We start from the raw sequence: 24,078 nt of genomic DNA, 5'->3' as shown, positions 1-24,078 counted from the left end.
CTATCCCAATGTAGCGTGACAATTCGTTCACTGTGATGCGTCTGTCAGCAGTCACCAATTCGTTAACTCTCTGCACATTGTCTGGAGTGTGTGCAGTACGAGGCCTGCCGCTGCGAGGACAATCCTCAATATTGCCGCGTCCGCTTTCATCACGTAACTTGCTTGCCCACCGACTAACTGTACTGCGATCGACAGCAGTATCTGCATACACCTCTTTCAACCTCTTGTGGATGTTTCCCACTGTCTCGTTTTCATAGCACAGGAAGTCTATGACCGCACGTTGCTTCTGACGAACGTCAAGTGTAGCAGCCATCTTCAAGACGTGCTGTGACGGCGCCACTCACGGGAACAGGTTGAACTAAGTTTGAAAACAAGCTGGGAGGTGGTATCTACACACTGTAAAACTTTCACACATGCGGAATGAAAATTGTATTTTTACAAAAACAGTGTGCATTTCTTTTGGAGTGACCCTCGTAACAAGGGAAAAGGGAAGAGCACAAAGTAACGTCCGTGTGGGTGGACAGCGTACGGAAAGCTCCATCTCGAGAGCAGCCCCTACTTCTAGTGAGACACTATGAACAGTGCCACAGGAAAGCCAGTGGAGGGAGACAGAGGAGGTCAGATATAAAGGGGACACTTCAGTCAATATTACCCCGGAAAATATGAGACGTTACATTGTTGCCGTGATGACGTAACGCACAGTGGCTGAGGCAGGTGTGTTGTGTCGCCGCGCAGCTGATGACCGACCCGCTGCTGCTGTTCTGCGACGAGCCGACCACCGGGCTGGACTCGTTCTCGGCGCAGAAGCTGGTGCACATGCTGCGCCAGCTGGCCGACCAGGGCCGCACCGTGCTGTGCACCATCCACCAGCCGTCCAGCGAGGTGCTCGACCTCTTCCACGAGGTCATCCTGCTCGCCGACGGGCGCGTCGCCTTCGCGGGCGAGCTCTCTGCCGCGCTGTCCTTCTTCAGCAGGTAACGTAGTAAGAGACGATTTTAAGACTAAGGCAGCTGCAGCTAAAGTACAGGGTGTTTCAAAAATGACCGGTATATTTGAAACGGCAATAAAAACTAAACGAGCAGCGATAGAAATACACCGTTTGTTGCAATATGCTTGGGACAACAGTACATTTTCAGGCGGACAAACTTTCGAAATTACAGTACTTACAATTTTCAACAACAGATGGCGCTGCATGTGATGTGAAAGATATAGAAGACAACGCAGTCTGTGGGTGCGCCATTCTGTACGTCGTCTTTCTGCTGTAAGCGTGTGCTGTTCACAATGTGCAAGTGTGCTGTAGACAACATGGTTTATTCCTTAGAACAGAGGATTTTTCTGGTGTTGGAATTCCACCGCCTAGAACACAGTGTTGTTGCAACAAGACGAAGTTTTCAACGGAGATTTAATGTAACCAAAGGACTGAAAAGCGATACAATAAAGGATCTGTTTGAAAAATTTCCACGGACTGGGAACGTGACGGATGAACGTGCTGGAAAGGTAGGGCGACCGCGTACGGCAACCACAGAGGGCAACGCGCAGCTAGTGCAGCAGGTGATCCAACAGCGGCCTCGGGTTTCCGTTCGCCGTGTTGCAGCTGCGGTCCAAATGACGCCAACGTCCATCTATCGTCTCATGCGCCAGAGTTTACACCTCTATCCATACAAAATTCAAACGCGGCAACCCCTCAGCGCCGCTACCATTGCTGCACGAGAGACATTTGCTAACGATATAGTGCACAGGATTGATGACAGCGATATGCATGTGGGCAGCATTTGGTTTACTGACGAAGCTTATTTTTACCTGGACGGCTTCGTCAATAAACAGAACTGGCGCATATGGGGAACCGAAAAGCCCCATGTTGCAGTCCCATCGTCCCTGCATCCTCAAAAAGTACTGGTCTGGGCCGCCATTTCTTCCAAAGGAATCATTGGCCCATTTTTCAGATCCGAAACGATTACTGCATCACGCTATCTGGACATTCTTCGTGAATTTGTGGCGGTACAAACTGCCTTAGACGACACTGCAAACACCTCGTGGTTTATGCAAGATGGTGCCCGGCCACATCGCACGGCCGACGTCTTTAATTTCCTGAATGAATATTTCGATGATCGTGTGATTGCTTTGGGCTATCCGAAACATACAGGAGGCGGCGTGGATTGGCCTCCCTATTCGCCAGACATGAACCCCTGTGACTTCTTTCTGTGGGGACACTTGAAAAACCAGGTGTACCGCCAGAATCCAGAAACAATTGAACAGCGCCCGCATCTCGTGGTCGTGCGGTAGCGTTCTCGCTTCCCACGCCCGGGTTCCCGGGTTCGATTCCCGGCGGGGTCAGGGATTTTCTCTGCCTCGTGATGGCTGGGTGTTGTGTGCTGTCCTTAGGTTAGTTAGGTTTAAGTAGTTCTAAGTTCTAGGGGACTTATGACCACAGCAGTTGAGTCCCATAGTGCTCAGAGCCATTTAGCCAATTGAACAGCTGAAGCAGTACATCTCATCTGCATGTGAAGTCATTCCGCCAGACACGTTGTCAAAGGTTTCGGGTAATTTCATTCAGAGACTACGCCATATTATTGCCACGCATGGTGGATATGTGGAAAATATCGTACTATAGAGTTTCCCAGACCGCAGCGCCATCTGTTGTTGAAAATTGTAACTACTGTAATTTCGAAAGTTTGTCTGCCTGAAAATGTACTGTTGTCCCAAGCATATTGCAACAAACGGTGTATTTCTATCGCTGCTCGTTTAGTTTTTATTGCCGTTTCAAATATACCGGTCATTTTTGAAACACCCTGTAACTGTAAATAGCTAGCTTAGCGTCCGCTGCTTCACTCCCACAGACCGTCCAGTCTACTCAGATTTTTTGTTTTTTGTCTTTATTTAATCAAATTTTATGTTGGACACAAATTGCAAAAGCTTCTAAACTTTCCACCCTGGTTAAGGCGATAGAAGCATGGTCTTTTCTGAATGTGCCTTTGACCAAAAAGCGATCCAGGGTTATATAATCGTCTTTTTCTTCCATCTTGTGGTGATATTTCCATAGAAACTTTAACACCCTAACGCATGTATCTAAATATCTAAGTTAGAAATGAAATACTAATTTCCTTTGTTTGCTTTCTTTTGCTGCCGCCTTTATCCCGCATTGTGCGCTGGGTCGGCATGATGAAGTACGGAATTGGCATTGTTAATTTTTAGGGGTGGCCGTATGCCCTTCCTGCCGCCACCCCATACCTCCCTGGGACGGAATTAGTGTACCTCAGCTGTCTGCATCTAGTGCAAATCGTGAAATAGTGTGAATGTGTTACAAATGTCTGCGAGTCGTGTAACTGAGGCGGGACGTGGGCACCAGCCTGGTATTCACCTAGTAGGATGTGGAAAACCGCCTAAAAACCACATGCAGGCTAGCCGGCACACCAGCCATCGTCGTTAATCCGCCGGGCGGATTCGATCCGGGGCCGGCGCGCCTATCCGAGTCCAGGAAGCAGCGCGTTAGCGCTCTCGGCTATCCTGGCGGGTGAAATACTAATTTCCATAGGTTTAGATTTAAAAAATTTTTAATACAACAAAAGTTTCATACCCTATTTCACGTCCTTAGTGATTCAATGTCCTGAAACGCTGAAACACGCACTTTTTTAAAAACAAAATTGCGACTGAAAACTAAACACCAATTTTCGTAGCCCTAGCTTCAAGATAACCTTAATAGCGGGGTATTTTCAAATAGCTTTCATCCTCCATTTTACCCCTTTAGAAGTGCAATTTCGACCAATCCTTTCTCGAACGATGCCTACAGTGTAAGCTCCACACCCTCACCAAATTCCAACTTTCTGTCTTTAGCGATTTTGGCTGGACGAAGATGAGTCACTGAATAAGTCTGGTCTTGTTTCACCCCCCATATGGGTTGAATTTACCAAAAAAAGTTAAACATACATTTTCTCATCTCCAAAAAATATACCAGTTTTCAAAGTTTTTGCGTTAAAATGCTCGCAGAATGGAATGTTTTCGTAGAACATGTAACATAAAACATATGACCCCCATTTCAACATCTTAGGATTATTTCAAAAAAAGTGAAATGAGTATATTTTATTTGTAACGGAGAATAGAAATACAAATATGCATAGATTTAGCTTCAAAAGTGCTTGCATAATGAAATATTTCTAAAAAAATTTTGATCCCCTGGGGGTTGAATTTCCAAGAACCGTGAAACAGTACTTTCTTATCTCCGACCGAGAAGCGAATTTAAGATTTTCATAAATTTAGCATTGCTGTCATAAATATTTTTTTAAAAAAAGTTTCATCCCTTATTTCACCCCCTCATAAGTTGAATTCCTAAAAATATTGAAACATGTACTTTTGTTTGGAACCGAGAGCTCAAATACCATTTCTCATAGATGCAGCTTTAAAAATATCTTAGAAGTTCTCTAATAAAGAATTAATTCCAAAAAATAATGACTTGTTATTTCACCTCCATACCGGAAAAATAGCCAAAAATGCTCAATCACGTAATTCTTTATTTCTGACCGAGAAACCGAATACCAGTTTTCGTAGTGCTTGACTCAAAATTGCCTTAATAGTGACATTTTTTCAAAAACCGTCTTCCATCCCCTACTTTATATCCTTGGGGTCGGAATTTCGAAAACTTCCTTAGTAAACAATGCCCACGGTGTAAGACCGAAATCCCATGCAAATTTCAAGTTTCTATCCTTACTAGTTTTGGCTGGGCAATGATGAGTGGGTGAGTGAGTCGTCAGTGCGGACATCGCCGTTCATAAATATGACAGACTGATTGGTTCAAATGGTTCAAATAGTTCTGAGCACTATGCGACTTAACTTCTGATGTCATCAGCCGCCTAAAACTTATAACTAATTAAACCTAACTAACCTAAGGACTAATTAAACCTAACTAACCTAAGGACATCGCACACATCCATGCCCGAGGCAGGATTCAAACCTGCGACCGTAGCATGACAGACTGACCAAGTCATACAGTGTAACAGGTGTTTATATTTATGTGTTAAAACGATTAAATCGTAAAACTCAAAGGAAAGTCAAATAGTCCGAAGTAGCCGATTCTATTGCAGGCGATTAGAGGCTCACACAAACCGTTTCGCAACTTTTGAGTTGCGTCTTCCGGGGTATATCTGTACAGAAATGTTTATAAATCAATGCTTTGACAATAGAGAAATGGGTTATCCGAGATATCTTCAGATACTGACTGAACAGACTTAAGCAAGGTAGAAAATATTAGGCATCTAATTAGGAAACTAGGTGTGGACACACACGCCCCACAAAGAACGAGTCTATTTTTATACAATAAATAAGATTTGTAATTTCTTAGCAAAATATGATTACTTACAGCGCTATGTCATATGATATAGGTATAACGTCTCCAAAACGGGACTTTAAAGACTGTGTGACTTTTCCAACTCATTAGTAAAAAATATGAAATATACAATAATTACTTTTCATCAGAGATAGTCTGAAAAATATAGTTACCATCTCTGATAAATGCAGTTATATACACTACTGGCCATTAAAATTCCTACACCACGAACATGACGTGCTACAGACGCGAAATTTATCCGACAGGAAGAAGATGCTGTGATATGCAGATGATTAGCTTTTCAGAGCATTCTCACAAGGTTGGCGCCGGTGGCGACACCTACAACGTGCTGACATGAGGAAAGTTTTCAACCGACTTCTCATACATAAACAGCAGTTGACCGGCGTTGCCTGGTGAAAAGTTGTTGTGATGCCTCGTGTAAGGAGGAGAAATGCGTACCATCACGTTTCCGACTTTGATAAAGATCGGATTGTAGCCTGTCGCGATTGCGGTTTATCGTATGGCGACATTGCTGCTCGCGTTGGTAGAGATCCAATGACTGTTAGCAGAATATGGAATCGGTAGGTTCAGGAGGGTAATACGGAATGCCGTGCTGGATCCCAACGGCCTCGTATCACTAGCAGTCTAGATGACAGGCATCTTATCCGCATGGTTGTAACGGATCGTGCAGCCACCTCTCGATCCCTGAGTCAGCAGATGGGGACGTTTGCAAGACAACAACCATCTGCACGAACAGTTCGACGACGTTTGCAGCCGCATGGAGACCATGGCTGCGGTTACTCTTCACGCTGTATCACAGACAGGAGCGCCTGCGATGGTGTACTCTACGATAAACCTGGGTGCACGAATGGCAAAACGTCATTTTTTCAGATCAATCCAGGTTCTGTTTACAGCATCATGATGGTCGCATTCGTGTTTGGCGACATCGCGGTGAACGCAAATTGGAAGTGTGTATTCGTCTCGCCATACTGGCGTATCAACCGGCGTGATGGCATGGGGTGCCATTGGTTACACGTCTCGGTCACCTCTTGTTCGCATTGACGGCACTTTAAACAGTGGACATTTCAGATGTGTTACGACCCGCGGCTCTACCCTTCATTCGATCCCTGCGAAACCGTACATTTCAGCAGGATGATGCACGACGCATATTGCAGGTCCTGAACGGGTGTTTCTGGATACAGAAAATGTTCAACTGCTGCCCTGGGCGGCACATTCTTCAGATTTCTCACCAATTGATAACGTCTGGTCAATGGTAGCCAAGGAACTGGCTCGTCAGAATACGCCAGTCACTACTCTTGATGAAATGTGGTATCGTGTTGAAACTGCGTGGGCAGCTGTACCTGTACACGCCATCCAAGCTGTGTTTGACTCAATGCCCAGGCGTATCAAGGCCGTTATTACGGCCAGAGGTGGTTGTTCTGGGTACAGATTTCTCAGGGTCTATACACCCAAATTGCGTGAAAATATAATCACATGTCAGTTCTAGTATAATATATTTGTCCAATGAGTACCCGTTTATCATCTGCATTTCTTCTTAGTGTAGCAATTTTAATGGCCAGTAGTGTACAGTAATGTCTTTCCTTGTTCTATAAAAGTAAAGGTCGTAATAGTCTCTAAGCATTCTATCTGTCTTACATTTGTTTTTACTGTTGATGGAGAAGGATTCATTTGCGTTGAAAAGGTGTGTATGTTGTAATTGTTAATGTATGTATGAAATGTTAGCGTCGTTATTATTGAGAGTAACCTTCCGATCTCTGAAGTCAGTGTATTGAACCTTTAAACAATTTCTAGCAATTTTTAGCGGCCGCGCCGCCAGGAAACAGAACATCGCTGGTGTGCAACAATCAGCTGCCATTACGCGGCAACTTCAAGTACTACAATATATTTCATGACTTTTTCACAGCAGAAGCCACAAAGCAGTTTAAAGTATTTCATTTAATAATAAATTGCTTAGCAAAGAGTTTATTTTGTTACAGTGTCAATATTTACAGTATTTTGGATCTAAGTTAGATATAACAGTTTTGGCCTTGTCTACGAACGAAAGAATCTTAGAGTATATAAATTGTTTAGGCGACTCTTATGATAAAAGTGAACCCACCAACAAAAAGGAAATGCAAAGCCAGTATCTTACTCTCTTTACATATTCTTATTTCATTGACTTGGCTACGGACGTATGACCTCCATCATATGCAAGTTGACGTAGTTCATAGGCAGGCTTGGTGTCCTAATAACAAATAACGGACCCCTAATCAAGAATAAATTGAAATAAGTGCCATCCTCTTAGGTGGGGCCAGAACCAATTGATAAGCAAATATGAGACAGCAAGTGCCTGGCGCAGTTGTTAGATCGGTTACTGCAGCTACAATGTAAGGTTATCACGATTTAAGTGAGTTTGAACGTGGTGTTATAGTCCGCGCACGAGCAATGGGACACAGCATCTCCGAGGTAGCGATGAAGTGTGGATTTTCCTGTCGACCATTTCACGACTGTATCGTGAATATCACGAATCAGGAAAAAGATAAAATCTCCGACATCGCTGGGGCCGGAAAAAGATCCTGCAAGAGCGGAACAAACGACGACTGAAGACAATCGTTCAGCGTGACGGAAGCGCAACCCTTCCTCAAAGTGGTGCAGATTTCACTGCTGGGTCATCCACAGGTGTCAGCGTGCGAACCATTCAACGAAACATCATCGATATGGGCTTGCGGAGCCGAAAGCCCACTCGTGTACCTAGGATGACTGCACGACACAAAGCTTTATGCCTCGCGCGGACCCGTCAGCACCGGCAATGGACTGTTGATGACTGAGAACATGTTGCCCTTTTCGGACGAGTCTCGTTTCAAATTGTGTAGACTGGATGAATCCATGGACCGTGCATGTCAGCAGGGGACTGTTCAAGCTGAGGGAGGCTCTGTAATGGTGTGGGGCGTGTGTAGTTAAAGTTATATGGGACCCCCGATGCGTCTAGATACGACTCTGACAGGTGACACATAAATAAGCATCCTGTCTGATCACCTGCATCCGTTCATGTCCACTGCGTATTCGAACGGACTTGGGCAATACCAGCTGGACAATGCGACGCCCCACACGTCCAGAATTGCTACAGAATGGCTCCAGGAACACTCTTCTCAGTTTAAACACTTCCGCTGGTCACCAAATTCCCCAGACATGAACATTATTGAGCATATCTCAGATTCTTTGCAATGTGCTGTTCAGAATAAGTCTCCACCCCCCTCGTACTCTTAGGTATTTATGGACAGGCCTGCAGGATTCACGGTGTCAAATCCCTCCAGCACTACTTCACACATTAGTCAAGTCTATGTCACGTCGTGTTGCGGCACTTCTGCGAGCAAGCGGGGGCCCTACACAATATTCGTCAGGTGTACCAGTTTCTTCGGCTCTTCAGTGTATAAATATGTACAGATATATAAATGTATTTATATGCACGGTGAGTCAGGAGGAAAGGTACGTATTTTGACGAGTGATAGCATTACTGATTCTGAACAAAAAATTTGATGTGGACATATGTCCTACTCCGAATGGTTTCCGAGATAGAACACTTTTAATGTATATTTCCATTTATTTTCTGTATTATTTACTGTCATTGTTTACAACGTACCAGAGTAATATAGAGGAAGTTGAAATGAACATTTTGATACAGGACGCTTGTGGTCTATCAAGTCGGAAATCTAGCTCAAACTAGTACAAAATGTACATAATCTACAGCGCACGCACGTCACGCGAGATTTCCAATATTCTCGCGATTTCTCCGCGCAAACTGTTAGTCCTAGACAAAAGTAAATAGGACCTTTTTTTGTAGAAAATTCAATTTAGTTAATTGTGTACTGAGACACGTTTTAGCTGGGGTGTGTGGTTTTCGAGTTACTAAGGAAAAACGTACAAAAGTTATATTAAACGTGACCTATCTCGGAAACCAATTCCACCAGGCCATATGTCAATATGAAGTTTTTGTTCAGAATTACCAATACTATCGCGTCTCAAAACATGTACCTTTCCTCCTGACTTACCCTGTACATGTTGTATATGATCATGTATATGTACTAGTTACGACAAAATTTGTCTTGCACGCTCAGACTACATTGAGAACAAAAATCGAAAATTATGAAAAAGTGAATAAGTTAGCAGAGATGAGAGGGACGAAATATTTTACAGACAAACACGAACAAAATTAAATATGGGTGGGGGGGGGGGGGGGGGGGGCTGTTACAGAATGCCGCAGAGTAACAGTGGGCGTTGTTAGACATAGTTCTCAGCCTTTTTCAGTTGGTAAAACCATCATCAATGACGAATGTCTCAGCCTATAAAAGCTGAGGAATCGAATTAGGAATCAGAAACTGATCCTTGACTAAATAAAAAAAAAGAAAAGAAAAGAAAAGAAAAGAAAAAGCTGTGCATCGCAGTCACTAAAATGAAAAAGGTATGGGAACAATCACCATGTAACGTGGAACAACAATCAAAAACTGGACTAACCTGTATTAAAATCACGAAATGTCATCACTTTACCGATTAAAATTTAAAATATGTTGCTGTGGGCTTGTGTCAAGCCACGGACGATGGCCCTCGTAATTGTTATGCAGAAAAAAATGGGCCCTGGAGTGATTAAAGAATAAAAATGAAGTTAATGATGAAAACTAATAAAATTAATGTATAGAAATAGACTGAAAAATTTGTTTTTAACATATTTTAGGGGACACCAATGGTGCAGAGGAAAAAGACTGTGCTGAAGGTCAGACTTACGGAAGCCGACACGTTTATGTGTGTTTGTCACCAACATAACAGTAACCGTAGCGGCTGACACACAAGCTACGAGATGACCACAGTGTATTGCCGAATCGCATTTAGCGGCTACCGTGCGGATTACTGAGACGGCAAGTAAATATGACTAAGGCGAGCAACACGGAAGATTAGAGAAGCGCGCTGTTAGTGTTCTACTGAGGAACTGCGAGCTATGAGACTCAGTCAGCCGTGTTACATAAGAACAGAACTTGCGTGATACAAATATAATAATGTTACTAACGTGAATTTTCTTTAAATATTACTATTTATTTCTGTGCCATTAAAACAGTGAATACATTAAATCGATTATATGACCTACAAGTGGACCAGTAGTGCGAGTAAACATGGATATGAATGTAAAAGAGGTAATAAGCCAATCAATTTGTTAGATACTGAGACCCGTTGCTTTCAGAATTCAAATATTCAAAATTGACCCACGATTGTTAAGCGTATTATCAGGGCACTGTCTTATGGAGTCTGTTATATGTATTTTCTCAAGCACATTTAAAACACCATCCTTGATATCATTATGCAGCATCTCCAACTTATTGTGGAGTTCTAAAATACGATGTTGAACATCACGTAAGTGAGGTGTTAGTGTGGACTTCGAACTGCCTACATTGATATGCTCTTTAAAGCAAATGTCGAAACTTGTATCAGTTTTCCCAATGTACTTCTGAGAACAGTCATTACAGGAAATTCAGTAAACATCTGGGGTCTTACATGGGTTGCTGGGTGACAATTCCCCGTGTCTATATTTCGCACCCGCATTCTGCGGGATAAAAAATGCGAGATTTTTTAAAATGTTTACCAATTGTTTCTGGAAGTAGTCTTTATTAAGGAATGCGGTGGTGGCTGTTGTTGTAATTCACCTGTCTAACTAGTGATAAAGAGGAAGAAAATGAGGAGTGGTTAGTGGAAGAAGTTTTCTACCTCAATAATTCTGTATTAATATTGTGAACAAAATTTTTTACGTAACCATTAGCAAGTGTAATACTACGCATAACATGATGCTCATGTGTACAGGCTGGGGGATCAGGGGAACTTGCTGGAGGCGGTAGCAAAGCAAACGGAAGACAGAGTTTTTATATTTCATAGGATTTGAAGCACTCTGGAGTATGGTGTTAGTGGTTGACGCTTCTCTGTAAATCTTTAAAGAAAAGTAATGTGTAACGTATTACTATCATTACGACGTTTCTCATCGAGCCATATACGTTATCTCGCATTTCTAGCTGCTTCTCTCACACAAATAAGGGTAAAAATTCAGAAATTCAGGGTCGCCACCAGCCCAAGCCCTTCCTAACCATTTAGAGAAAGAAAACGGAGTTGAAAAATTATTAGTTTAATTACTTTAATCATTTAATTACAAGTATGCAAATTTATTTAAGTAGCCGGATAAATAGCACTCCATGTCGTGCATGAACCAACTTGATTAATTCAGGATTGTAAATCGGAGTGAATGGGTAAGATCAGCCCCACAGAATTTATCTTTCACGTAGATTATTTATTGTATCTAAGTATTTGGTTGCACATTCTAACTACACATAACTGGTGCCTGACTAGAAATATTTAAGTAAGAGTTACGTGAGAATGTAACAGAGCACAATTTAACTACTACAGCAAGAAGAAACACAGAAAACGGGGGTGGAAGAAAATGATACTATCATTTCCTTTGCATTCATACCATAAAAATATCTCAATGATATTCGCATTACGATTCTACGCATGCACAGTTCTGGACAGAGGTTTAACCAATGCACGATGTTGTGCGATAATTATTCAACATACTAACTGCGTCTGCTGTTTGCAAACGGCCGAACTAGAGCACTTGGTGCATTCCAAATCAAAATGTTGTGCTGCTTTGTAGAAAGCGCACGAAAAAACAGATATTCTTGCAGGAATTGTAGCTCAGTAAACAAGCAAACTCTTAAAATAAACCCTATTGCGGTGCCATGGTGGACCAGAAGGGTCATTGATTAGCAAACACGTGACACAAAATCGACACAAAAAGACAAAAGCAACTTCCACAAAATATAAGATTAAAAATCATTAAAAATCATACTCGCTTCGGCACAGTATTACACTCACGTTCGGCTGAAGTGATCCTAACCAGCTTTTCCTAATCACATTTACCGTTTGAAATTCTACTTCATCGTTGCTCAAAATGAACAAAGTAGCTTCCACACTTTTAACTCAAACACCCAAAAATCGCCTATTGAAAGCAATGTTATTATGGCACATTCGGAAAAATAACTCGCTTCACACGCTTCAGTTAAGCTGAAGTTCGTAAGTATTTCAACAGTTAAACATAACGAAGTCCTAACTCAACCTGCTTCCTATCACCTGAAACTCCCCTTAAGAGTTACGATCCGTACTCACCAAACGTCCACCGAAGAGTGTCGCTTCCTCTTTCGAGATTACCTAGCTCCCCATGAGGAGCGGTAGCCCTTCGTCACCAACCTCACACAGAAAAAAAGCCTTCGACAAAGATGGGTAAACCTCTCTGTTCAGCTATTGGAAACCTAAGTTGGTCATCCTGTGCTCTCCTTCTAAGGAGAAGCAACATCGTCTGCTCCAGCAGACGATGACCAACTCAGCGTTTCCCACGAAACAAAACCGAAACCCCACATTAAAACACACATAAAATATTCAATAGCCCTTATTTGAGTGCTCCGTCTTTCTGGAAGAGTTCATGAATTGAGCTAAAATCAGGTAGTAAAGTGAATAAGTTGTACCGAATCCGACAAGAGTCGTATGAAACGACTTCACACAGATGTCTCACATGTTTCTTAATTTGATTAAGAGGGCAAGTTAAGGGATGTGCCATTAGCACTGTATTCGATTGTAAACTGAATACCTGACTGCTGCGAATTCAAGTGGTCTACTAGGGAATCGCAAAGCTCATTGGGAGCTTTACATAGTAAGAGAACGTCATCGGGATAACGAAAGCACCTTAGTAACGTTGTTATACTTGTATCACTCACGTTCTGTTCTATGTGATACGGATAGCCGACCCTGATAGTTTGCGTGGACACAGTAGTTCCCAAGCAGAGAGCTTCTCTTATCTTCGGTATTGACCGCGTTAGTTCGATTTACTTAACAGTCTCGGTACTCGGACGGCAGTCACCGCACACGCTCCGGCGACATGCTGTGGACACCTCGTAGCTTGAGTTGTCAGCTGCAACGATTATTATCCTTATGATGACAAACACACGCACACGCGTTGGCTTCCGGTAAGTTTCACACTCAGAACTGTCACTTTCGTTTCGCTTTTTGGTGTCCCCCCAATATGTTAAAATATTTTTTCCAGTGTTTTTGTACACATTAAGTTTATTAGTTTTCATCATTAACCTTATTTTTATTCTTCAATCACTCCAGAACCCAATATTTTCCTGTACAACATTTACAACGGCACCATCCGTCACTTGTCACATATGCCCACAGCAACACATTTTAATCCGAAAGTGATGACGTTTCGTGATTTTAACACAGGTTAATCCCGTTTCTGGCAGTTGTTGCCGGTTACATGGGACTGACACCATATCTTTTTCATTTCACTTACTGCTTCGCCGTTTTTTAGTCAAACACAAGTTTCTAATCCCCAGTTCCATTCCATCGCTCTTACACGCTGGATATTGATGACTGATGTTGGTTTTAACAACTGAAGCAGGCTGATAACTGTGCCTAGCCACACGAACTGTTACCCTGCGGCAATCTAGAATAATTTCCTGTATCGTACGAGTAGCATTGAAAGTAATCATCTTTCGATACGTTTCTTGTAGTGGCCATTTTCGCAGCCGCTGTATAGAAATTACAGTTTTTTCAAAGAAAATGCCTTTTGCATGCTGCACATAAAATTTGTATTTTAATTTATTCTCCCAGACGCGTTTCACCTTTTTTACAGGGCATCTTCAGTGGGTGTCTTGATATATTACGTGATTTGTCCTTCTTTCACATAGGTTATGGTTTCACATCTAAGTTAAAGATTTAAAAACAGTTTCTTGACGTTTTTTTACGAAATGGAAAGGTACTTACAGGTAACTCTTAATTCACTGCATTAAACAGACTGCTTGCTTCTCCTCATCTGGCAAACCAGGTGAACATCTTACAGTTCACTTTCAGTTCACTGTTTTCATTACACATCACTGTAAGTGCCATCTTTTTAATGCAGAGATTCATTTGTTTTTCTAAGTGTTAGCAACTGTTTTGTGAATGTATGTGTGTGGGTGTGTGTGTGTGTGTGTGTGAGTGTGTGTGTGTGTGTGTGTGTGTGTGTGTGTGTGTGTGTGTGAGTGCGTGTATTAGAGAGGGAGAGAGGTTTTTTAATAATAATAATAATAATAATCAAGCAGACGCAGCAAACCCAGCTAAATATCGCCCCATAACATGCCTACCAACAATCTACAAAATATTAACTTCAGTCATTACACAGAAATTAATGACACATACAACACAGAACAAAATTATAAATGAAGAACAAAAAGGCTGCTGCAAAGGAGCACGAGGATGTAAAGAGCAACTGATAATAGATACAGTGGTGACATATCAAGCTGAAACTAAACAAAGGTCGCTACACTACGCATACATTGATTACCAAAAAGCCTTTGATAGTGTACCCCACTCATGGTTACTACAGATATTGGAAATATACAAAGTAGATCCTAAATTGATACAGTTTCTAAACATAGTAATGAAAAACTGGAAAACCACACTTAATATCCAAACAAATTCAGATAACATCACATCACAGCCAATACAGATTAAGTGTGGAATATACCAAGGAGACTCATTAAGTCCTTTCTGGTTCTGTCTTGCTCTGAACCCACTATCCAACATGCTAAATAATACAAATTATGAATATAATATTACTGGAACATACCCACACAAAATCACACATTTGCTATACATGGATGATCTAAAACTACTGGCAGCAACCAATCAACAACTCAACCAATTACTAAAGATAACAGAAGTATTCAGCAATGACATAAATATCGCTTTTGGAACAGACAAATGTAAGAAAAATAGCATAGTCAAGGGAAAACACACTAAACAAGAAGATTACATATTGAATAACCACAGTGACTCCATAAAAGCGATGGAAAAAACAGATGCCTATAAATATCTAGGATACAGACAAAAAATAAGAATAGATAATACAAATATTAAAGAAGAACTAAAAGAAAAATATAGACAAAGGCTAACAAAAATACTGAAAACAGAATTGACAGCAAGAAACAAGACAAAAGCTATAAATACTTATGCTATACCAATATTGACGTACTCATTTGGAGTAGTGAAATGGAGTAACACAGACCTAGAAGCACTCAATACACTTACACGTTCACAATGCCACAAATATAGAATACATCACATACATTCAGCAACAGAAAGATTCACATTAAGCAGAAAGGAAGGAGGAAGGGGATTCATCGACATAAAAAACCTACATTATGGACAGGTAGACAATTTAAGAAAATTCTTTCTAGAACGAGCAGAAACTAGCAAAATACACAAAGCAATCACTCATATAAATACATCGGCTACACCACTGCAATTTCATAACCACCTCTACAACCCTTTAGATCACGTAACATCAACAGCTACGAAGACAGTAAATTGGAAAAAGAAAACACTACATGGCAAGCACCCGTATCATCTAGCACAGCCACACATCGATCAAGACGCATCCAACACATGGCTAAGAAAAGGCAATATATACAGTGAGACGGAAGGATTCATGATTGCAATACAGGATCAAACAATAAACACCAGATATTACAGCAAGCATATTAATAAAGATCCCAATACCACAACAGATAAATGCAGACTTTGCAAACAACAAATAGAAACAGTAGATCACATCACAAGTGGATGTACAATACTAGCAAATACAGAATACCCCAGAAGACATGACAATGTAGCAAAAATAATACATCAACAGCTTGCCTTACAACATAAACTTATAAAACAACACGTTCCCACATACAAGTATGCACCACAAAATGTACTGGAGAACGATGAATACAAATTATACTGGAACAGAACCATTATAACAGATAAAACAACACCACATAACAAACCTGACATCATACTCACCAATAAAAAGAAGAAATTAACACAACTAATCGAAATATCCATACCCAATACAACAAATATACAAAAGAAAACAGGAGAAAAAATTGAAAAATACATCCAACTGGCTGAGGAAGTCAAGGACATGTGGCATCAGGATAAAGTTGACATTATACCAATTATACTATCAACTACAGGAGCCATACCACACAATATCCACCAGTACATCAATACAATACAGCTACATCCAAACTTAAATATACAATTACAGATATCCATAATTATTGATACATGTTCAATTACCCGAAAGTTCCTAAATGCAATATAACATATACCGTACAGTTAAAAGGAAGTCACGCTTGATCAAGGTCCGCGTCACTATCCATTTTTAACCAGACATAATGTCTGAGACAGGAAAGAAATAATAATAATAATAATAATAATTATTATTATTATTATTATTATTATTATATTTTCCTATATACACTTAGGAATCAGATGTGTAATCATTTGTTGGGATTTCTGTCTATTATATGATCCATCAGTGTAAACAGTGATGACCAAGTAAATGTTCAAAAATGGTTCAAATGACTCTGAGCACATCAGTCCCCCAGATCTTAGAACTGCCCGAGGCAGGATTCGAACCTGCGACTGTAGCGGACACACGGTTCCCGACTGAAGCGCCTAGAACCGCACGGCGACACCGGCCGGCCAAGTAAATGTGACCAACACCTCACTGTTTACACTGATTGATCATTTAATATACAGAAATCCCAACAAATGATTACACATCTGATTCCTCTCATAAGTAATACAGGAAAATATAATAACAATAATAATGAGTATGCAACTATGGAAGAGTTACAACTACTGGTTTATGTAGTAGCACTCACTACACTAAATATACACACTAGGCAGAGATCAGAACCAACCAACACACAGAAGAAACCCACAAAACCAGCATGGCAACACAGGCTACAGATCAGAATAGAAAAACTGAGAAAAGACATTGGACAGCTATCACAATTTATAAGAAATGAAATATCAGACAAAAAACGAAAAAGGTTGGGTAAAATCTGACAACAAGAAGTGATAGAGCAATTAGATGAAAAGAAGCAGAAATTAAAAGCATTGGCCAAACGACTTAGAAGATGCAAAAAAGTGAAAATAGAAGGAAACAAAACCAAACATTCAACACAAACCAAAAGAAATTTTACCAGACAATAGATAACACACACATTAAAATAGACAATCCCCCAAACATAACAGACATGGAACACTTCTAGAGCAACATATGGTCAAACCTGGTACAACATAACAGACATGCACGGTGGATACAAGCAGAACAGACACATACAAGATGATACCACAAATGCCTGAAGTGATGATTTTGCAACATGAAGTCACCCGAGCAATTAATTCTATGCATAATTGGAAAACCCCTGGAAAAGATAAGATAGCAAATTTCTGGCTAAATAAGTTCACCTCAACACATATACATCTAACCAAATTATTTAACAGTTACATTGCAGACCCATACACATTCCCTGATACACTTACGCAAGGAATAACTTACCTGAAACCTAAAGATCAAGCAGACACAGCAAACCCAGCAAAATATCGCCCCATAACATGCCTACCAACAATATACAAAATATTAACTTCAGTCATTACACAGAAATTAATGACACTTACAACACAACAAAATTATAAATGAAAAACAAAAAGGCTGCTGCAAAGGAGCACGAGGATGTAAAGAGCAACTGATAATAGATGCAGAGGTGGCATATCAAGCTAAAACTAAACAAAGGTCGCTACACTACACATACATTGATTACCAAAAAGCTTTCAATAGTGTACCCCACTCATGGCTACTACAAACATTGGAAATATACAAAGTAGATCCCAAATTGATACAGTTCCTAAACATAGTAATGAAAAATTGGAAAACCACACTTAATATCCAAACAAATTCAAATAATATTACATCACAGCCAATGCAGATTAAGTGTGGAATATGCCAAGGAGACTCGTTAAGTCCTTTCTCGTTCTGCCTTGCTCTGAACCCACTATCCAACTTGCTAAATAACACAAATTATGGATATAATATTACTGGAACATACCAACACAAAATCACACATTTGCTATACGTGGATAATGTAAAACTACTGGCAGCAACAGAACAGCAACTCAACCAATTACTAAAGATAACAGAAGTATTCAGAAATGATATAAATATGGCTTTTAGAACAGACAAATGTAAGAAAAATAGCATAGTCAAGGGAAAATACGCTAAACAAGAAGATTACATATTGGATAACCACAGTGACTGCATAGAAGCGATGGAAAAAACAGATACCTATAAATATCTAGGATACAGACAAAAAAAAATAGGAATAGATAATACGAATATTGAAGAAGAACTAAAAGAAAAATACAGACAAAGACTAAAAAAATACTGAAAACAGAATTGACAGGAAGAAACAAGGCAAAAGCAATAAATACTTACGCTTTCCCAATATTGACCTACTCATTTGGAGTAGTGAAATGGAGTAACACAGACCTAGAAGCACTCAATACACTTACACGATCACAATGCCACAAATATAGAATACATCACATACATTCAGCAACAGAAAGATTCACATTAAACAGAAAGGAAGGAGGAAGGGGATTTATCGACATAAAAAACGTACATTATGGACAGGTAGACAATTTAAGAAAATTCTTTCTAGAACGAGCAGAAACTAGCAAAATACACAAAGCAATCACTCATATAAATACATCGGCTACACCACTGCAATTTCATAATCACTTCTACAACCCTTTAGATAACATAACATCAACAGATACGAAGAAAGTAAATTGGGAAAAGAAAACACTACATGGCAAGTACTCGTATCATCTAACAAGGCCACACATCTATCAAGACGCATCCAACACATGGCTAAGATTAGGCAATATATACAGTGAGACGTAAGGATTCATGATTGCAATACAGGATCAAACAATAAACACCAGATATTACAGCAAGCATATTATTAAAGATCCCAATACCACAACAGATAAATCAGACTTTGCAAACAACAAATAGAAACAGTAGATCACATCACAAGCGGATGTACAATACTAGCAAATACAGAATACCCCAGAAGACATGACAATGTAGCGAAAATAATACATCAACAACTTGCCATACAACATAAACTAATAAAACAACACGTTCCCACATACAAGTATGTACCACAAAATGTACTGGAGAATGATGAATACAAATTATTCTGGAACGGAACTATTATAACAGATAAAAAACACCACTTAACAAACCTGACATCATACTCACCAATAAAAAGAAGAAATTAACACAACTAATCGAAATATCCATACCCAATACAACAAATATGCAGAAGAAAACAGGAGAAAAAATTGAAAAATACATCCAACTGGCTGAGGAAGTCAAGGACATGTGGCATCAGGATAAAGTTGACATTATCCCAATTATACTATCAGCTACAGGAGTCATACCACACAATATTCACCAGTACATCAACGCAATACAGCTACATCCAAACGTTTATATACAACTACAGAAATCTGTAATTGTTGATACATGTTCAATTACCCAAAAGTTCCTAAATGCAATGTAGCATATACCGTACAGTTAAAAGGAAGTCACGCTTGATCAAGGTCCGCGTCACTTTCTATTTTTAACCAGACATAATGTCTGAGAAAGGGAAGAAATAATAATAATTATTATTATTATTAAAAAAACCTCTCTCCCTCTCTAATACACGCACACACACACACACAGACACACATTCACAAAACAGTTGCTAACACTCAGAAACACACACACATACACACATTCACAAAACAGTTGCTAACACTTAGAAAAACAAATGAATCTCTGTATCAAAAAGATGGCAGTTACAGTGATGTGTAATGAAAACAGTGAACTGAAAGTGAACTGTAAGATGTCCACTTGGTTGCCAGATGAGGAGAAGCAAGCAGTCTGCTTAGATGCAGTGAATTAAGAGTTGCCTGTAAATACCTTTCCATTTCGTAAAAAAACGTCAAGGAACTGTTTTTAAATCTATAACCTAGTTGTGAAACCATAACCTATGTGTAAAAAGGACAAATCATGAAATATTTCAGCACACCGACCGAAGATGCCTTGTAAAAAAGGCGAAACGCGTCTGGGTGAATAAATTAAAATACAAATTTTGTGTGCAGCATGCAAAACGCAATTTAACCATCTTTTGGTATGAAATTACAAATCATGTTTATTATATACGAATAAGCCCGTTCTTTCTGGGGTGTGTCCGATCCACACCTACTACTAGATGCATAATATTTCTTACCTTCTTTAAGTCTTTTCTCTCAGTATTTTAAAATATGTCAGATAACGTCATGTCTCCATTATCGAAATATTACTTTGTAAAAGTTTGTTACATCAGAAGATGTAACTTAAAAGTTGAAATCGCCTTCAATATAAACAACAACTGCGGACTATTGGACTCTTCATTCAGTTTGGTATTTTAATACTTTAACACCTAAATGTAAACACCTGTTACACTGTATGGCTTAGTCAATCAATTATGTATGAACAGATGCTGTGTAATCGTGACAAAGCCCATATCGCACAGCGCAGCGCCAAGTGAACGAAGAGCCAGGCATCGTAGCTGCATGCTTTTCCTGTCACGTAAACTCAAGACTAGGCCTGCTTCACAGAAGGCCAATAATTTAAAGCAATTCTGAGTGATTGGCTACTCGACTTTTTGAGCAAAATTATTTAGTGAAGCAGCTGAGTAGACAATAAGACAGAAGGTATTGGATATGATGTCGGGCGCCGGCTGCTGATCCTACACGGTCCCTTTCACTCCTTGTAGTCCTCGTAAGAATGGGTTCCCGATGCCCCACATTCAAATCGAAGGCTATCTGACTCAATGTAGATCGTCGATCGCAGCGTTTGGCTCCGCGGAGGTGATGTGACGTCCGTTGATCACACCTGTGGGCGTCCTGTGTGGCAATTAAAATGGGTGGAAACATTGTGGTAATGAAGATCAACATCAGTCAGTGGTGACCTCGGAAATGTTAACATTCGTATAATCTCCAGTATACTACAAACTACTTGTCTTGCACCATCAACACACGTTCAGATTCGGTTAATTAGCGACGTGCTACTATGCTAGTTACCCACTAGTCTGTATCGAACTGCCCAGGTATTATGTCAACACTTGTGTCGGTACCACATCTAGTTGCAACATTGGGGCGTCATACACAGCACGTCTTTAAATGAAACAACCCTTGGCGTTTCTTTTGGGCACCCAGTTTACATTAGTGGACGGCTGACAGTTGGATTCCTACCATTACCCCAAATCACTCACCGACAGGTCTCAAAGGCGTTCGTTTGATGAATTTCGGCACTCAGCTCTCTAATCTTTGTTTACTGTGGTTGCACAACATGATTCCTAGAAAGGATGAACGATAGTTAAATTTGTTATACTCTTACGTGGAGGCATGTGTGATGTAAAATATGCCCTTGTACAGTTTATTTCGTCGTTTAAAGAGTGTCATCGTCATCAAACTACATCTAGTACTATGAATACATAAAACTGGTTCTTATTTTCCTTTTCTCGGAATAACTTCTAGTAAACGAGTAGCGGATCGCTGGAATCCAACCCACACCACTTCTAATAGAATAATGAGGTAACATTCCGACGTTTAAATATGGGGTAATGTCACCGATAAGGTCCTCCTAGAATGAGAAATACCTTGGACTGAATAATACGTGTGGATAATAATACGAGTACTTTTGACTATGACACATGCAGTGGCTTGCACGTTGGTGAAGGCTTTAAAAACAATTTATTATTTTCATTTCTGGTTTCGTTTTATTAATTACTTACTTTCCTTTCAATTTATTCATAATTCAATGTAGTTTCTACATATACACTACTGGACATTAAAATTGCTACACCACGAAGATGACATCTTACAGACGGATCCCAACGGCCTCGTATCACTAGCAGTCGAGATGATAGTCAGCTTATCCGCATGGCTGTAACGGATCGTGCAGCCACGTCTCGATCCCTGAGTCAACAGATGGGGACGTCTGCAAGACATCAACCATCTGCACGAACAGATCGACGACGTTTACAGCAGCATGGACTATCAGATCGGAGACCATGGCTGCGATTACCCTTGACGCTGCATCACAGACAGAAGCGCCAGCGATGGTGTACTCGACGACGAACCTGGGTGCACGAATGGCAAAACATCATTTTTTCGAATGAATCCAGGTTCTGTTTACAGCATCATGATGGTCGCATCCGTGTTTGGCGACATCGCGGTGAATGCACATTGGAAGCGAGTATGCGTCATCGCCATACTGGCGTATCATCCGGCGTGATGGTATGGGGTGCCATTGGTTACAAGTCTCGGTCACCTCTTGTTCGCATTGACGGCACTTTGAACAGTGGACGTAACATTTCAGATGTGTTACGACCCGTGGCTCTACCCTTCATTCGATCCCTGCGAAACCCTAAATTTCAGCAGGATAATGCACGACCGCATGTCGCAGGTCCTGTGCGGGCCTTTCTGGATACAGAAAATGTTCGACTGCTGCCCTGACCAGCACATTCTCCAAATCTCTCACCAATTGAAAACGTCTGGTCAATGGTGGCCGAGCATCTGGCTCGTCACTGCTCTTGATGAACTGTGGTATCGTGTTGAAGCTGCATGGGCAGCTGTACCTGTACACGCCATCCAAGCTCTGTTTGACTCAATGCCCAGGCGTATCAAGACCATTATTATGGTCAGAGGTGGTTTTCTGGGTACTGATTTCTTTGGATCTATGCACCCAAATTGCGTGAAATTGTAATCACATGACAGTTCTAGTATAATATATTTGACTAATGAATACCCGTTTATCATCTGCATTTCTTCTTGGTGTAGCAATTTTAATGGCCAGTAATGTACTTCTTGTTAGGTTATAAACTAACTTTGTTAGAGCACTTTTAGAAACACAATTAAAAACAAACCATTATGTAGTGGATGTATTAAGAGACTGTATTCTTCAAACTGTAGACAAGAGCGCAGGTTTTCAGCAAGCAGTAAATGAATGAATAAACAATAGCACGGTATTCATTTGGCTTTTAAACTGCAACTGTTCTAAGGAACACGTAGGTGGCTGGCCTCAACAATATCTTTGCGGTCAGTACATTTCCATAACCGATTTCTAATCTTTTGGTGATTCTTCCACTTCTTACAGTATAAGTACTGCTACGAGGTACATTGCTTGAGTCACCCTCGCTTTGCATATCTTGTTCAGTAGACACTCCACAGCAGTCCACACTCGACCACCAACTAAACCGTGTCTATATGCATGTCTCCACTTGTTGCTCACTAGTTTGGCAGAGATGAAAATCTCTTGCTACAAGACCAAATCACTGGCTTATTGGGACATACAACATTAAAAATGTTCGCCGACTTCATTTTTTCTCGTTACGTAGGGACAATAAGTCGTTAGCCATCGAACTGAGTCAGTGGTCTAGTGTCTGTGAGTCGGCCAGTCGTGTGAAATGGCCTTTAGAGAGCGATACGCTTCAGGCAAAATGTGTGCAGACGCCTTCACTGAGGTTAACCCCTAGCAGTGCTAGAAAATGAAATCAGATACAACTACGTAAAGTTCAGTAGTATGAGTACAAGAACACAGGGTTCATAATTTATTTACTAAATCGGTATGCATCCAACTCCATGTGTAACTATTATGTTCTAATCAGCCGCGCATAAAAACGGGATTTTCCTGTGCTTATACCCCGGGTTCTATTGGTCAAGTATTCTGGAAAGCCTTTGGGGTAGGGATC

General features: G+C 40.5%; 1 protein-coding gene across 1 annotated transcript in view; it reads left to right on the top strand.

Annotated features, from left to right (window-relative positions):
- The window catches only part of LOC124606856 (protein scarlet-like), a 230,364-nt gene that overhangs the window by 89,382 nt on the left and 116,904 nt on the right, over window positions 1-24,078 (top strand). Inside the window, exon 6 of the mRNA XM_047138937.1 lies at window positions 736-974. Coding sequence (XP_046994893.1) covers window positions 736-974 — 239 coding nt within the window. The remainder of the gene's footprint in view (window positions 1-735; window positions 975-24,078) is intronic.

Source organism: Schistocerca americana, chromosome 3 (genome assembly GCF_021461395.2).
Source record: "Schistocerca americana isolate TAMUIC-IGC-003095 chromosome 3, iqSchAmer2.1, whole genome shotgun sequence".
NCBI lineage: Eukaryota > Metazoa > Arthropoda > Insecta > Orthoptera > Acrididae > Schistocerca > Schistocerca americana.
The sequence above is the reverse complement of the archived record's forward strand: the minus strand, read 5'-3'. Positions and strand labels throughout refer to the sequence as shown.